Genomic DNA, 16,585 nt, shown 5'->3' with positions numbered 1-16,585 from the left:
AAAATTTGCCACAATCCAATATAATACTGGATAAGGAAGTTTTCAGTACGGTTTCAAAGGTAACATAACTGTAAAACATTCATGCCTCCTTGCCATTGTGAAAGCAATCTACTGCTTAAGATTTTGGACAAGAATTTACCAAAAAAGAAACACATTGGACTTAAATTATTCATGACAAATGAACTAGTTGTGATAGGCATGCTTTCGACATGCATAAATAGATATTATGTCTTCTTTCACCACTATTTGGAAATACCCGTAACCTCTGATACTCAGCTTGATTGCAAGAATTATCAAAGATAAAGTTTATGGATTGCAGCGGTTTCATGTTAAAATGCATAAGCATGAAAATTACAGAACTGAACTTCAAAGCCATTTACAGCCCAAAGGATAAAATGTGATCAGTCACCCATGTTTTCTGTCAAGTTCTGATATTCATCCAAAAGTGTATCTTAGCCACATAAACTTGAAATATATATTAAAGTATGCATATTGTATACTTTCACAGATTTTTTTCATCCACTTACATAGAAGTCTCGACTTGTTTTTTCCTCTGAAGACTCAATTATGCAGTTGTCCAACACCAGCTTCTCAGATGAAGAGAAAAGGGAATTAGGGTGATATAGATAATGTTCAAAAGAAAGAATGTGTTTGGACCAAAAGAAAATTTCCTTCAAATACAACAGTCACCCAATAGAAGTGATGATTCAGTCAGATTTTTATGATGTATGTTTTGATGACATGAAAGTCCATAGTTTACATGCAGGAAACTAAGCAGCTTACAAGGCTACATGCTAGTTTACAAGTATAAAGTGTGAACTGTTTATGAATATACCAAATCACTTGCTATTTTAATAAAAAGCATTTTGTAGTGTTGTTTAGCAGTTAGCCAATGACGTTCATCACATTTATACGCCTTTGTATACTGTCTTTATACTCTTACAACTCCATTGGATTCAGGAAGCTAAGAACTTTTCTAATACAGAAGAAATTAAACTGGACAAACTGAAACTATCAGTAAAATACAATTCAAAAATTTTGTGAACTTATATTGCTTCTATTTTATAATAATACATATTCCTGAGGACAGCATCAGAAAAACAAGGGCAAATGACACAGTATAACTAATTTCATGTTATTTCATGCAGTCATTTCTTTCACATGGTCAGAAAACTCACTTTAAATGAATCAGGAAGATACTCAACCATTTCCAGCAAAGGACACTTATTGGCACTGGAATAGTGAGAGAATGCCACAACAGCTTCTTCCCACCTGCAAAAAGTGTTTTAGGTTTTGGAAAATTAATTAGTTTCTTCTATTTTAAATTCACTACTTCTAGATTTTTTGAGTTTTATTTAAGATATTATCTTGAAAATCATAACATATAAACCTTTTATATACTATTTACTGGAAAATTAGTGGTTTCGGGAGTAACTCAGTAACATTCTGGATGCTTCTCTAAGAATGATTGATCTTAAATTCCATTATCAGATAAGCAGAAATGTTTCAAGTATGCTAAGACCTTCTGAAAAATACAAAACTGGAACTAATGCTGGAATCCTGGGTTACAAGATCAGGCAAGTATACTTGTAGTTTTCCTGGAACTCTTACCAAAAGGTGCGATCAATAGTGCAATACTTTATTTCTGAAGTGAGGCTTCACTATATTGTAACATAAAATATTCTAAACTGCAGTTGAACTGCCACATTTTTCAACATTTGCAACACTTAAAACAATTTTAAATTATATCTCTTCAATGGTATCAGTTGTACTCACATTCTGACTAAAATTCTATAGGTATTTGAAGCATTATGTGAAAGTCCAAAACTCTATTTGATGGCTTCTACTTGTTTTTTTTACACAGAATACAAATATTCAATATAATATGATAAACATGCCACGTATCTGATGTCCATTACAATTATGCAATTTTTTATCTGCGCTCATTAGAACAGAACATAACCTCTGGAATTTTAAAATATGTACTCAGTTTTACTTACTAAACTACAGATTTTCAGAACTTAATCTCAGTTTGAAAAAAAAAAAACCAAAGCCAATAAACCACTGGAAAATAAATTCAGCATTTTCTGTATATGTTACCTTTTGTGCAAAATGACGGCAGACACTACATCTTTTCTCCTATTGTGTATTGCTTCATGGAAAAAAGAAGCTACTGCTTTGTTGAACAGAATTTTCGCACCATAGTCAAGAAGTAACCTTACTGCTTTTGCATGTCCTTCTCGTGCAGCCAGGTGCAAAGCTGTGTTCTGTGGAGACAAACGGTACAGCATTGCATGAATAATTAAAAAAAAAAGTACATTTCAGTGCTTTCCCACATTGAAAATCCACATGCTTTTCTCAGTTGGAAGCCCTGAATACTTTCACTAGCAACATAAAATATAAGAATATTGTCAGACTCTCATAGAGATTATAGACATGTTATTTATTTTATGTCTACAGCTACGGTAGTGTGAAATCTGAAGAGGAAACTTTCTGTTAGGTAAGAAAAGCCAATTCATTAATATCTTTTAGTTTTGCAACTAACAAACTGCAGGTCGCAAATAGGTTAAAATGATGGTATCTTTAGATACACTCACATTTGGTCATGGAAGCAGAAGAGTAATGGAAGAGAAGCACCCAGTTACATCCAGATGTGCTTATACAAACAAATTTGCAAGAGAATCTGTGGGCACAGTTTTATAAGTGGTACTTGAATGAAGTAAGGCTGAATAGTTTAGGAATTAAGTTAAACCGAGACTGACATTTGAGAGCCTTCTGAATGCACCTGTATTTTTCTGAGGGAAATTAAAGACTAAGTATTGGTTTCTCATTAATTTATAGGCAAAATTTGTTCCTAATCTAGTGATTCTAAATGTTTTAACACCAGCTCTCAGAGAAATTAGCAGCAGCTTCTGTGTCGGAAATTGAATAGTTCTCTAAAATGACCATGCTTTATTTTCTGATGGGGAACTGTTAGGCAGGGTCATACAAGAGGCCTTCAATCCAGGAAGTGGATTCTGTCTTGACCCAACATACACTGCATTTGTCCAAACTTCAGAGCAAGACAGATGCTGTACTTATTTGACATTACTGTGCAGAGAAGATGGATTTCACTATATTAAAAAGCTATAGTTGATATTGGATTTTTTCAAATCTGTATAATTTCTTTAAATTTAAATTACCAATGCTTGTACTACATTGCTAAAATATTCTTGCAATGTAAAGGGGGTAAGAGGCACATATCTAATATACTCAGTATTTTATGTATTCTGTTAGGCTATATGCATCTTTTCTGTCTCCCACAGAAACAATCAGATAACAATATCAACAATCATATATTTATCCAAGAAATTAACTTGCAGAGTGGTAAAATATAAAGGCACTACTTTTGCCAGAGGAAATGAAATTTACACATGTAATGCATGTGGAATTTACATATGTAAAGCTACAAATAGCACACCATTGACATTTGGTCTAGAAATAATAGCAGACATGAAACAAATAATGTTATGTGAACACATACCCCTTCTTCATCCACTTTGTCAGTACACTTCACATTGGTATCCAAAATGATCTGCATTGTGCGAGTGTATCCTCCGAAGGCAGCATGGTGCAGGGCTGTCCAGCCTTTATAATCGCTTACATGTAATGGTATAAAATTAGAAATCATAAACATGTACATTGGAACAGGACTCTCAACTTTTGGTTCCCGGATTTACAGGTGTGAGCCTGGGAGCTTCCTGGAGCTGCCAATGACCTGAGGATCTTTGACCTGGAAGCAGGACTTACAGTGCAAGGCAGAATGCCTTGAACCACCAATCCTAAGAAACCCTACTCAAGACTGGAAGTAAAGCTGAAACGATTATAGTATTTCCAAAGCAACATTTTTTCCATGAACAGGTTCAATATTCTTCTCTAAGCTGGATTTAGAGAAACCTCAGTTTCCCCAGTATTAGAAGCCTTGGCTTTACAGCCAGCCATGATTCTATGTGTCGGGCTGAAGCAAAGCACAAGCAGCTTAGTTTTACAAATACTTCATAACTATGCTCCTATACTATATATTTTTATCTGGATATATTATTATATTAAATATTTAATGTACTGTATTTATATTGATATTGATATTGCATTAACTTCCCAGCAAATGGACATAAAATATATGGTGATAGTTCTTTTCTGGCTTAATGAATGGAAATCTGTGTACTTACCAGAGGAAAAGAGCCCCCCTCTTCAGAAGAAACTGCACTACCTTCTCATGACCATTCTGAGCTGCCAAATGAAGGGGAGTCATTCCCTTCTTATCACCTTCATTCAAAAGTCTTGTGTCTTTCATATCTCTTATAAGTCGTTGACATGTGTTGATCCGCCCATAGCTTTGCAAGATAAACATAGAAATTAATGTAAAAAATACAGGAATGAAAAACTTGGCACGGATTCCATTGCCTAGAGAGTACTACTAACCTGGCAGCAAAGTGTAATGGTGACTTCTTGTCCCTGCTCTTAGAGTAGATGGAAACGTTGAGGCTGAGTAAATTATTTACAGAGAGGGCCACACCTTGTCTGCATGCATAATGCAATGGAGTGCATCCTTCGTTATCTTCATCCACTACAAGATTTTTAATATGTTCCATCTGTCCCCCCAAGAAATACCCCCCAAAAAAAGCAACAAAATTACATATACGTCTCTAATGCTTCACAGTTTCTAATACCTTGCAGCAACAGCATTAATACTTTAAAGCAGTATGTAAAAATAGGAAACAAGCTTTAGAAAAATTAAATTTAGGAACAATGAGCATTTAGTGTCCCCTGATTTGCGGGTCACCGTTTTTTCAAACAACTACTCTTTGAAGAACACAGGAGTTTGCCATTTTGCACCCTTACTGCAACCCATTCCTGTACAATACAGGAAATTCTTCTTGGCTGCCATTCCATCACAATGCTCATTGCTGGCAGCAGAAGGCTTGTATCAAACCTAAAGGTAGCCTATAGTCTATATTCAGTAGCAAAACTTCTGGCTGTCAAAACCTACCACTTCACTGGTTTACAGTGTAAATTGTTTCTCTTTTTCATCTTTATTTCCCTGTTTTTCCTCTGTATCTCATCTAACTCTCCTATGTATAACCTTTACTAGGGCAACTACAAATCTTCTCCCACAGTTCAATCCACTTATTTGCCTGAATTATTAATATGATCAATAATCAGAAAGTCAATGCAGATAACAGAGTAACCACTGTTTTAAAACTGATTCTGCTGAAACTACTAATTTAAAACTACATCTGCTGAAAATGGATGTTAAATCTATTCTGCATTACTAATCAAAGTTCTTTACAGATGTCAGCAGATGTTGTAAGATCAGTTAGATTTGATTCACATTTAAAAAGTTATTTCTTGGGCTCTGGAGGCCAGTAAATTTAACTTTTTCAAGCAAGCTTGGGCTCCAGCAATATGAGTGCTTCATTTCAATACAGCCAAATACAAATCTATGTTCAAAATCCTTTCAAAAGCCAAATCCAAGACTTCATTATGGTTCAGTCCACAGAAAGCTCCTGCAGGATATGCTGCAAGCTATTTAAGTCCTAGAGCTTGACTGAATATGAGCATGTTTCCTAACTTTACTGCATGCAAGCTGGGAAAATAGAAGTGAAAAGTTCTGTATTTTATTGCCTACCTCTTGAGCTATTCAATCCCCCAACAGCAAAATAATTTATGGGATTATGTTATTCCTTTGCCTGGCAATAAGAAAACTGTATTATTGGCTTTGAAATGTTTTCATGAGAGATATGTACCTCTTCAAACCATTTTTTGTGACATGGGCTACTTAACAAGTACCGCAAACTCTTACAAACATTTCAAAATAAAATGGTAGTTGCTCTTTTTTTAAAAATGTTTTCCTAGTGAGGGTAACATAAAGACATAAGTTGATGCTTACTGTACCTGCAGATATTTCTCATTCAGATGCTGTAATCCTCCAGGCTGCAATACCGTCAAATGCAAGAAATTCCGACCAAGATGATCTTTTAATGATACATTTGCTCCTAAATAAATGTGGAAATAAATGCTAGCAAATTCAAAACTGCTGACCTCTCACATTACATGATGGTGCTTAACACAAAGGAACAAATGCTGAGCGAATATGTTTATACATCTATACAATTTTATAAAACAAATTTTATAAATCTATAAAATATTCTTTTAAGTTGACAACGTAACATATAATTTTGCTTTCAAAAAAATCACCCTGACACTTAAATTTCATCATTATTTTTTGTGTATGCATTTCGTATTTCATTGCAGCACTAAGATTTATATGGGACTCTTATATTTAAAGATGCTGGACACCCACAAATCAAGAGGTAATTTAAAGATGCAGACAATCACCTCTTCTAATCTTTAGAGTTGTAATGTGTCCACAGTTTCAAAACTTATAATAGGGCTTATTAACAAAATCAGTTATAATACTATTAACAAGAGGAAATATAGTAACAATCATAAGCTTGCACCAAAAGTGTAGCAATTGAAAGATATAGTTCAAACATTTTCAAGGTGCCTGTGATTTAATAAAATCACAGGTAATGCTTGAACTATGGGCTCCAACATTTAAAGACTGCCAGTATAAAACATCTCTCTGTATAAGTGTTGTATTTATTCCACAGTTCTGCTTACTTTGTGAACTGCTTAGGAAAACAGGGATGGAATGCCAGTGGCACCTCCACCTTGAGAAGCAGGACACATGGCATATTTGTCTACAGCTTGTTCACTCTGTATTAAAAAGGGTGAAATCATCACACCAATTCTTTATCTCAGGTGATACCAGCACTGCACTGTGCAGCTGTTTAGCTCAGTTGCTCCTGGACTGGATGCTGAAGTACTTAATTGAAATTAAGAGGAAAGTTAGACACAGGGTTTTAACATGTATGAACCCTGCTCAATGGAAGTATATAGTATGTATATATTCCTTTTCACCTTTTGAGAGCAGTAAATTCACAATTTTCCATGAGGCACAGGAAGTGGCCAACAGAAGCGGGGATCGACCTTCTATGTCAACGCTATCAATATTAGCCCCCTGCAATAAAGAATTTCAAATTTATAATGAATAATGAATAAATGAAACTCTAAAAAGGTGATGCTTTTCAAAGCATAATGGAAATACAGACATTCTTAGTAACTCTAGATTTTCCAGATAAGTAATTTCAATAAACACATTACATCTCTAGATAAAACTACTATGCTTTCTAACTATCAGCCACAGCCCAGTCATCTATATATAAAAGTTCAGATGCCTAAATAATAGTGGCCTACTCCTAGGTATACTGAACTCACAAGTCATGATCTTTTGTTAGTGTACCTTTCCATGCATTTAAATACTCAAAGTATAAAACTCTAACTTGAAAATACTGGGAATGAAGGTACAGACAAATGGAAAAATTGCAGCCCTTTTGAATGATGCAATCCTACCTATCAAACAGTTACCAGAACAGACCTTTCTTAACCTCTGTGCTGTGTGAACACTGTTCAAGAAGTAATGCATCCAGAGATTAATACAGTTTGATCTGCATAGTTCAATCTATATTAATTTTCTGTTCTTCATCCTAAGTGATATGAACCAATTCAGTTTTGACTCCAAAAGGAGCTATATTAAATGTGGACATACTTTTATTCTGGTTTGTCTACTTTTGCATTAGATGCATGTTGCCCGGTCAGTATGGTCACTATGGACACAGGATCACTATGATCATATCAGCAAAGTACTACTGTGAGCATAAACACAACTATCTAAAAAATCCCACCAACAAGGGAGTATGAATGAACCAATGAAATGTATCTATATTTTATAATGGCTTAGATATCATTTTTCTAGATATTGAGTTGCAAGTCAAACTTGATGAGCTGAACAAAGTACACAAAAAAATCTATTTTATTTCAGATAATATCCAAAGATGATTGGGAAAAAAAAAATCAATGGTAGTTTTTCCATTAACTTTAATCATCTTTGGGTCCAATCTTAATTTGAGAGAGAATCAATCACAATCCTGATCCATATTTACTTTCTAGGATGGTAACATCTGTAATGTAGTAATAAGAAATGTTTAATAAATGTACAATTATTACTTTATCACTGAGAACAGGAAGCTTCCAATGTATGTTGATTAAATATTTGGGAGTAATACATGCAGGACCATTTCACCGGTTACCTTTCTATAAGGTCAGGCACCCTCATATTCTTATTCATCAAAGAAATAGACTTTTTTATCCAAGTATCTATTCTTTTCAAAGAATACAGGACTGAAATTTCCAGTTCCTTATGAAATATTTAATCACCTTCCCTCCAGCTAATTGTTCAGCTGTCAATCAAATGAATTTGTCAGCATTCACAATTATTTATCAGAGTAAGGAGTAACTTATATATTGCCACATATATTTACCATATTTATGATACAGCTGAATTAAAAGCTTGTAAATTTAGTTTCTGATCTCCATTTACTTTTGCATTTATAGATTTATACGAATTAAATAGATATTAATATCAAAATTGAAAAGGCCAATTTTGTAAATATCAATTAGTATTTTTACCAATTTAATATTTCATTTTCCGTTTGGTGAAGACAAAAGAAGCAAAAGGGAAATAAAAATAAAAAAAGAAAATTACTGCTTATTTCCTTTGAATAAACACATTTCAGTAAAAATAATCAAGTGAACTCAGGAAATTCCAGACACGTCAATGTTAAATACCAGACACCTCAATGTAGTCCACTACATAAGAAAAAAAACTCTAAAAGACACTAAGATAGTAGCTAAATCATGACAGCTTTCTGATTTTCATTTCTTTAGTCTTCCTTATAGTTGTCTACGTAGCTTGCAAATACAATCATGCCTGATTGCATGCACAAACCAGATACTGTGCACCTGTCAAATGGGACAGCGGCCACTTGGGTGTTAAAGTCACTGTTTTTAAAATGCCTAATTTGAAAATCAATTTGGAAGTAGCATTTCTTTAAAGATACAAATTTCGTGATGTTTAGATGTCGGGAATATTGATCTAGGTTTCCACCTTCCCCTTTTTTCAAGGCTTCGCTTAGCCTCGAGTTACGTCAAACCATAGCTCTGCAACCCAACAAAATGAGAGCATCTTCTCATTGCCGTGTTGTGTTGAGTCCAAAGGCAAAATAATTAAAAGCTCTGCATGAAATGTATCCAGAGTTGATTCTCTGTTTTTTGTGTAGCGCACTGAGCCATAGTTTCATAATTAAAAAAAAAAATAAAAAAAAATAGGTGTCATTTAAATGTAAATAGCACACATAGTGTGCCTGGGCAGTTCTGCTTAGCATGGGTCACCTTACCTTTTCTATCTAGAAGGCTTAGATGTAACATTGTATCTGTTTACAATGTCTCTTATTTTCAGACAGAAAACGTATGAAAAACAAGATATAGGAAGTAATGATTTTAAGTTATTGTTCATGAAGCGTGAGTATTTAATAATATTCACATAAAATAAGTAAATGTTGTTCTTTATTAAAACCTGAAAGCCACTGCTAGTCCTGTCAAGCAGTAACACTGCTGCACCTTTTCTGGCCAGGAGTTCAGGGCCGCAGGCAGCACAGCTTGTACATGCCCCATTCCACAAGCTCCAGCTGGCATATTTTGATTCATTCCCAGACAGGGCAAATTAAAACAGTCCTAAAGCTTCCAAACTGACACACTTCATATGGAAAGCCAAACAAACCCTCAGCATAGCTTCTATGGAAGAGGCCAAAATATTCAAATGGCACTCAGGGAATGAAAGTTTCAAATGGGGTGTTAAAAATATTTATGATATAATACCTTGTGCACACAAGCATCTAAATGCAAAAACTTGTGTCTGTGTTTCTTGGGTAATAAATTCTGTAGACAGGTCATTTTGTGAAACAAGTGTAAGTGCTCAAACCTCACCATTTCACATTTGAATCAAACATAAGCATAACATCTAGTTCTGAATAAATTAAATACCTTCAACAGAGTTTCTGAGAAAAGCAAAACTGTATATAAAAGAGAATTATTCTTAATAGAATTATCATGAAATGAAGTAAAACGCCTAAATATACACAAACCAAAAAATAAGCCTGATGATTTCTGAAAATTCCCTCAGCCAAGTGGGGCACATAATGATTATATGAGCCTTAGTTTAATTGGCACAAATGGACATTGGGAGCATAGCCAGCAGCATCCATGATTACATTTCTTCTCTTTGTCTCTCATAATTATTCAGTGAAGAAATATAACCAAACTACACAGAATAAAAAATATTTCCAGACCACGCACAAACTTTGATATATGGCTATGTGATACCACAGTAACCATATGTACATTTTTTAAAAAAAGGATTTATTCCTGGAAAAAAAAAAAACAGATCAAATTCAATGCGTGTTTAGCATTTATTTTTCATTTCATATCTGAAAAGTGAGTGTGACCAGACAGGTCATCATATTTGGCAAAAGATGTTTATGAAACTTTTCTGGAAAAGTAAAATGGAAATAAAAATGGAAATTTTCATCCTCTATAGCTGTTGGATGATATTATGGATCCATAACTACTGTTGTACTGTAACGCTCAATTATACATTATGAAACATATATCTGTCTAAATAGCCTATGCCTGAGAATATATTCTCCTTTATGAATTTCTCTATGCAGACCTGTAGCAATAGATAGCAATAATCTCTATAAGCATGTTGCTTGGTTAAATATTTACCATTGAAATCAAGTACTCTGCCAGTTCATAATGATCAAACAACGCTGTCCTGGAGGGAAAATGCAAAAATACAGTAACATTAGAAAGGACAAGAAGTTTCAAGTCAAAGGGTAGTATTCTTCTCCATTTGCTACATTTTCTAACATTTTCAAATAAATAAACTTAAAAAAAAAGAGATGGAGAGATACTCATCACATAATTGATTTTAATAAATTGTTTTGATTTTTGTTGTGACGTTTTCTTTTCAAACTAAGTTCAGTTCAATTAATACATTGAAAACTCACTGCAGGAAACAAGGACCTCATTGGTAGGTCAACAGGCATTTTACCATTAATTGTTAAGAAAACCAGTCATTTCATATGTCAGATCTTTCATTGCACCACACAAGGTCAATATAGAATTCCATAAATTTCAGATACAGTTTGTTCCAGGCATACTTAGAGCCTCAAATTCATTTCACTGTTCCGAGCTTCAAAAGTAACTTGCTATATATCTTGTGCAAACACTAGTGTGGGGCTAAAATGGCAATGGGTAAAAATGGATTCTGACTACAGCAGGGAAGTTTACATGGCAAAATATGAAAAATATTTTAAAGCTGTCTACAGACATGAAAAATTCGCTGGTTTTATTCTATAGTAAGACATTGAATAATATATTACAGGAAAAAAACTGGCCAAAAAAGGAAGTACAGTACTGTAAATACACACAGTCAAAGTGTTTTCAGAAGTCAGACCTCTGTGAAATATTTTGATTCAATAAGCAACACAGAAGGACAGTTCCAAGGTTGTACTGTATCTCAAAGATAACAGTTGCTTAGCATTATAAGGGGTAATAACTTTGTGTGTACTATAGATAGAACGGATTACTCAAAAGATGTATTTTAAAAGTCAAGTCATGGTTCCAAATATGTAGAGATGCCGCCATTATCTATAGCAGACCCCTCCAGCCACGCATAAATACTGCATGCTTCACACACGCTCAAATTCCAAGGTGACTGAAGAGAAAGTGAAGTCATTTTATGAAATATTTAGATGGAAACATGAAAGTAGGAATGCAAAAGGATCAAGTTCTTCCTCTGTTTTACTACTGCTTTGCTTCTCAACAAGTTAATGCTCCCATTCAGTTTATTTATATTCTGAGATATTTGGGTGACTTTCGACCTTTCTGATGATTCTTGATAATATAATTTTTCCTGTTCCACAGGTACAGGGACTAAAGGAATGTCATTCCTTTTACCAAGCATTTTTGAAGGACAATAATTTTTATGGATACGGTAGCCAGTTATCTATTACGTGGTATGTATGTCTGCACAATTTTCTTTGGCATTCTGTCACCACTTCGTCTCCAACTGTGTTCTATCATTGGACATGGTAACATTTCCAAGTGTACACAAACATTATCTTAGCTTTACAACACAGTCCTCTTTTAATGTCTTCAATTATCTTTGAATCGCACCACTTCATAGTGTGTCCAAAGAACAATAATCTCCACTGCTTCTGACATTTTACCAGTTTTTTCATACTGTTAAGCTTCTTGTAGAATAAGAGAGTCAAATAATTATAGTTAAATGCAGTGTGAAATATCTTTCCTGCAAAAAATGTATAGATGGGGAAGTATAATATATTCCATAGAGCTGGGAGTCAGCACGTTTAACTAAGCATCTTTCTGTTACAAAAGACTGAGGAAACGTCTCCACAGTCTAGTGCTCTGGTATCAAATGGAGTATGAAAGACTAGAAGTCTACAGCATTATTACATACACAAACACCATCTGCAACTTTGAAGTCACAGGGCAGTGTACCAACATCTCCTTGTAGCTGACCAGGCATAAGATAACTTTTTTGGGGAAAAAAAAAAAAGAAAATATTCTTTTAAACAGCCTATATTATTTTTCATTCATTTTCTAGGAATCATCACCCCATTAGATGAGGGCATTTCCTGCACACTGTCAGAGGCCGTTAACAATTCCACAAACTTGTTCACCAAGTACTTTACTGGCGTAAATTTTCAGTGCAAAATGTCAGTAACCATTCCTTAACATGGTTCCAAGGTAACTGGAACTGGTTTGATTTTGGTATCAGCACCAAAATTTTTAACATTCCGACCAAATTACTGACTTTTTCATACTGTACTAAAACCATCTCCCATAAAACGGAGAAGTTCCAAATCATGTGGAAATGGTATTCCAAATGTGAGGAATGACTAAGAATATCATGGCTCACAATTTATATTGAAGTTTGGTACAGCAGCCTCCTACCTGTGAAGCAATGTTTCCTTATTCCCATCTACAGCATCAATAATGGATTCCTCACCAGCATAGGATGACATCATTAGTTTTACAATCTCAGTTGCTCCTTGAGTGGCAGCAAAATGAAGTGCTGTGCATTTTTCATTCTATAAATGGGAGAATAAGACAAAATTTAAATATTTAAACTTCAGCAACCTCACGTCCTATCTATTGAACACACCAGTCATCAAGCCCAGAATTCATAATTCCTAAATGCCTAAACTTCTACGCAAGTAATGAAGCTTTAGTCTTTTACTGAAGTAGTAGAATTCTAAAGAGATTGTAAAGACCAGAAAAGACTAAAGAGACAGTTTTAAAAGATTACTACAAAGCTTTTTATCATTCTATGCCAAGTCCCTAAGATTGGAGATAATTATACTCCTAACAATTTTTTGTAGTTTAATTAAAAAACAGACAGGTGCGGCACCTTTTCATACAAGACATAAAGGAAAGCTACAGAAAATCATAGGTAGGCCAGTACAAATCAACAGGCAAACAAATGGGCCTATATAATACAGAAAATGCATTCTTTTAAAATGCCCTTTACTTCCTAAATTGAGTATTCCTTAGAAGTAATTCTTACATCAGTTTTTCTGCAGGTTAAAAATAACTTGGTCTAATATGTCATTAAACTATTATAAACTAGACAGTCATAAAGTAATTAAGTAATATATAAATGGTTGGAAAAATATTTGCCAAAACAGGATTACATTTTACTAGGTGGGATAAACCAGCTTTGATATATGCCTGAGGGTTTTGACTTTCTCCTTTTTAGCACAGGAACATTTCAGTGAATGCATTGGAATGGGCTTTCCAACAATGCCAGAAGCATTCTTGAAACAGTCTTACCCATCACAAATCAGCAGCATAAATCACCCCATTCAAAAGCTGTGCTCAAAGAATCAAACCAGTAAAAGAAGGCTAAACTATATTTATTTTTGCTCTCATTACTTGATTTCAGCCTTGCAAATATCTTGATTAATGACAGATATTTTTAGAAATGTTTATGAATGAAGCTGGGTACAGACCCTTACACCAGCAGTGCCAGCAGCTGGTAGCAGCAGTAGTATCATAAATTTGTGTTTGATTACAAAGAAGATACTGTGAAGGCCAAGGCAAGGCTGAGGATAAACAAGCATGATAAGAAAGTGTAAGACTGAAGATCCCACTTCTGAGAAGAGATGACCTTATGTAACTTGTGTAGAGAAACTTCACATTTTGCCTGATTTGAATGAAAGACTTCTTTTAATTTGCTGCTCTCTCGGCTTTGTTTTGGAAGAGACAATGAGCAATGATTTTTTTCATACCACTCAGAGATTTAGAGATACCTAGGTTTTAGCAAAATTACATTTCACTCCACTCTGAGTTTTACCTGTTTTAGATCAATTTGGGCTCCAAATTCAATGCACATTTTAATCATTTCCAGGTCCCCACTTTGAACTGCCAAATGAAGCGGACTGCACTTTCCATTATTGGTAAAATTGATGTGGGTTTTAGCAGAGTGACCCAATTCTTCACCTGAGAGATAAAAAATAAATGGATTTTTTTAAAAGCAAAAATTAAATAACAGAAACAAAAAGCTTTCAAAACAAGTATATTATGCATGGAATAATATTTGCCCCCCTCAAAATATGAACCTGTCACATCTTTCATTAAACAGTGGATGAACACAATAAATATCAGGAAAGCAGTTTGTTTGCTGCTGCAATCATATAAAAGTTGCAAGCATAAACTGCCCACAGGAATAACTGCATTAATTTCTTTTAAGTTCAAACACAGTTATAAGTGCTTGTTTTCATAATTCTTTGAGAGCTAAAGCAGTAAACTGGTAATGCTAAATCCTACTCACTGCTTGGGAACAATATGCTTACCTTTTTTTAAAAGAATTTCCATACATGTTTTTGCACCTGAAAATGCAGCTGCATGGATAGGCATACATCCCGTTTTGTTTGGTTTACATATTTTCCCTCCGTTTTCAATCTGAAAAATAATGCCTCCATACAGCTTAATGACATACAGAAAAATCTGACAAACGAACACACTATTTCAGAGACAGTCTCCCGTATAGCTGTCTCTTTTTTTAATGTTGAATAGGCATTTATGAAGTTTATATACAAGCATCTTTTGCATATTATATACATACATCTATAAGACATATACTTCATTTTGTGAGTGACCTTCAAAAGCAGCTTAAGTTTTTTCCTGAAGTTTGCCACTCAGATAATTACATATATGTACATATATATATATGTAATTATCTGAGTGGCATATATATATATATATATGCCACTCAGATAATTACCTCATATATATATATATACACATATATATATATATACACTCTTAAAAGATTAAAGATTCTTAGTAACCCATGCAAAGCAACTTGAATACTAGGCCCATGATTAACCTTCCTGTATTAAACAACGAGAGAACACAGGAACAGAATAACATGGCATCAAGGTAGACAGAAGCACATAAAAAATGATCATACATACCAGGAGTGTCAGTGCTTCAGGATTATCCTTGTAACATGCTACAATTATAGGTGTGTTCCCTGCTTCACCTTCCAAATTAACATCTGTACTGCTATGCTGGACTAAAATCTAGATGTTTAAGGAAACATTCGGTCAATCATAAGCCAAACAAAACAACAAAAGCCTAGTCCATTATTTTTGTTGTTTACCACCCATAACATTCTTGCAACCTATTCATTTTGTATGCCAAAGACCCATAGTGCGTAGGTAGAGGAGGGACAAAATGCAGGAGAATGTTAAAAATATGCAGGTGAAAAATGCAGGTAAAACCAGAGAAAGCAAAGTACCATTCTTTCCAGCAAACAGCTGGATAACTTAGTTAAACTCTGCACATAGCTGCAGAGTATTTTAAAGTCTGATTTAACAATTTCCCCAATAATGGGAGAAAATATTTTCTGTAGCAAATTACAGATGGAGATTTTCAACTGGAATTTGTTTTAATGTCTTCTAATATTCTCTATTCCCTGGCAAAATTGTGGAATCTGCTCAATTTGGTATCTGCTGGACAGTTATATATGATGAAGGGAGATGAGGCTTGAGGAGAACTGAGATCCTGCCAGTCCTGAAATCCTGATTCAGTTTCTATGCTAACACCTGACACTGAGCTATCAGTATCATCAAGTACCATTATGACTGCTTCCAGCATTTTTTGAGAAGCAAAGGAAATGATAATGACCATATTGTACTGCATATTTATTCCCCTAGCTACATATTTATTTAATTGTCTTTCAGTAATTCCAGTGATTTTTTTTCTGTACTAAAGGAACTGGCACATTTTAATCACTCTCAAGCAATTTGGCAATAAAAACCAACAGAATGGAGAAAAATTGAGAGCACAGAGAGATCAAGAACAGAGCTGCAGAAGAATCCAAGCCCAGAAGCTGATACAATGACATTTCTGAAAATGGGCTTTGTATTTCAGATTTTATTGTTCTTAATTCATAATAAATACAGATTTTGTAAAAGATGTGAGGACACTGAAACATTTCTAAAGGACTCTCAGTCTTGAATACAGGTATATGTGTTTCTTTTGTTTAGAT

The 16,585-nt window shown here is 34.3% G+C and overlaps 1 protein-coding gene across 1 annotated transcript in view; it reads right to left on the bottom strand.

The window, feature by feature from the left end:
• TRPA1 (transient receptor potential cation channel subfamily A member 1) overlaps positions 1–16,585 on the bottom strand; it is a 31,949-nt gene that overhangs the window by 10,627 nt on the left and 4,737 nt on the right. The window contains exons 4-16 of the mRNA XM_050330844.1: positions 15,507–15,614; positions 14,883–14,991; positions 14,384–14,529; positions 12,982–13,118; positions 10,726–10,774; positions 6,964–7,063; positions 5,935–6,035; positions 4,462–4,631; positions 4,209–4,373; positions 3,524–3,638; positions 2,101–2,267; positions 1,179–1,272; positions 528–587 (exon numbers count right to left, since the gene is read on the bottom strand). Of these exons, the coding sequence (XP_050186801.1) occupies positions 528–587; positions 1,179–1,272; positions 2,101–2,267; positions 3,524–3,638; positions 4,209–4,373; positions 4,462–4,631; positions 5,935–6,035; positions 6,964–7,063; positions 10,726–10,774; positions 12,982–13,118; positions 14,384–14,529; positions 14,883–14,991; positions 15,507–15,614 (1,521 nt within the window). The remainder of the gene's footprint in view (positions 1–527; positions 588–1,178; positions 1,273–2,100; positions 2,268–3,523; positions 3,639–4,208; positions 4,374–4,461; positions 4,632–5,934; positions 6,036–6,963; positions 7,064–10,725; positions 10,775–12,981; positions 13,119–14,383; positions 14,530–14,882; positions 14,992–15,506; positions 15,615–16,585) is intronic.

The sequence above is a fragment of the Myiozetetes cayanensis genome, unplaced genomic scaffold (assembly GCF_022539395.1).
Source record: "Myiozetetes cayanensis isolate MyiCay16 unplaced genomic scaffold, myiCay2020 scf1, whole genome shotgun sequence".
NCBI lineage: Eukaryota > Metazoa > Chordata > Aves > Passeriformes > Tyrannidae > Myiozetetes > Myiozetetes cayanensis.
This window is presented reverse-complemented; position numbering and strand designations above follow the sequence as displayed.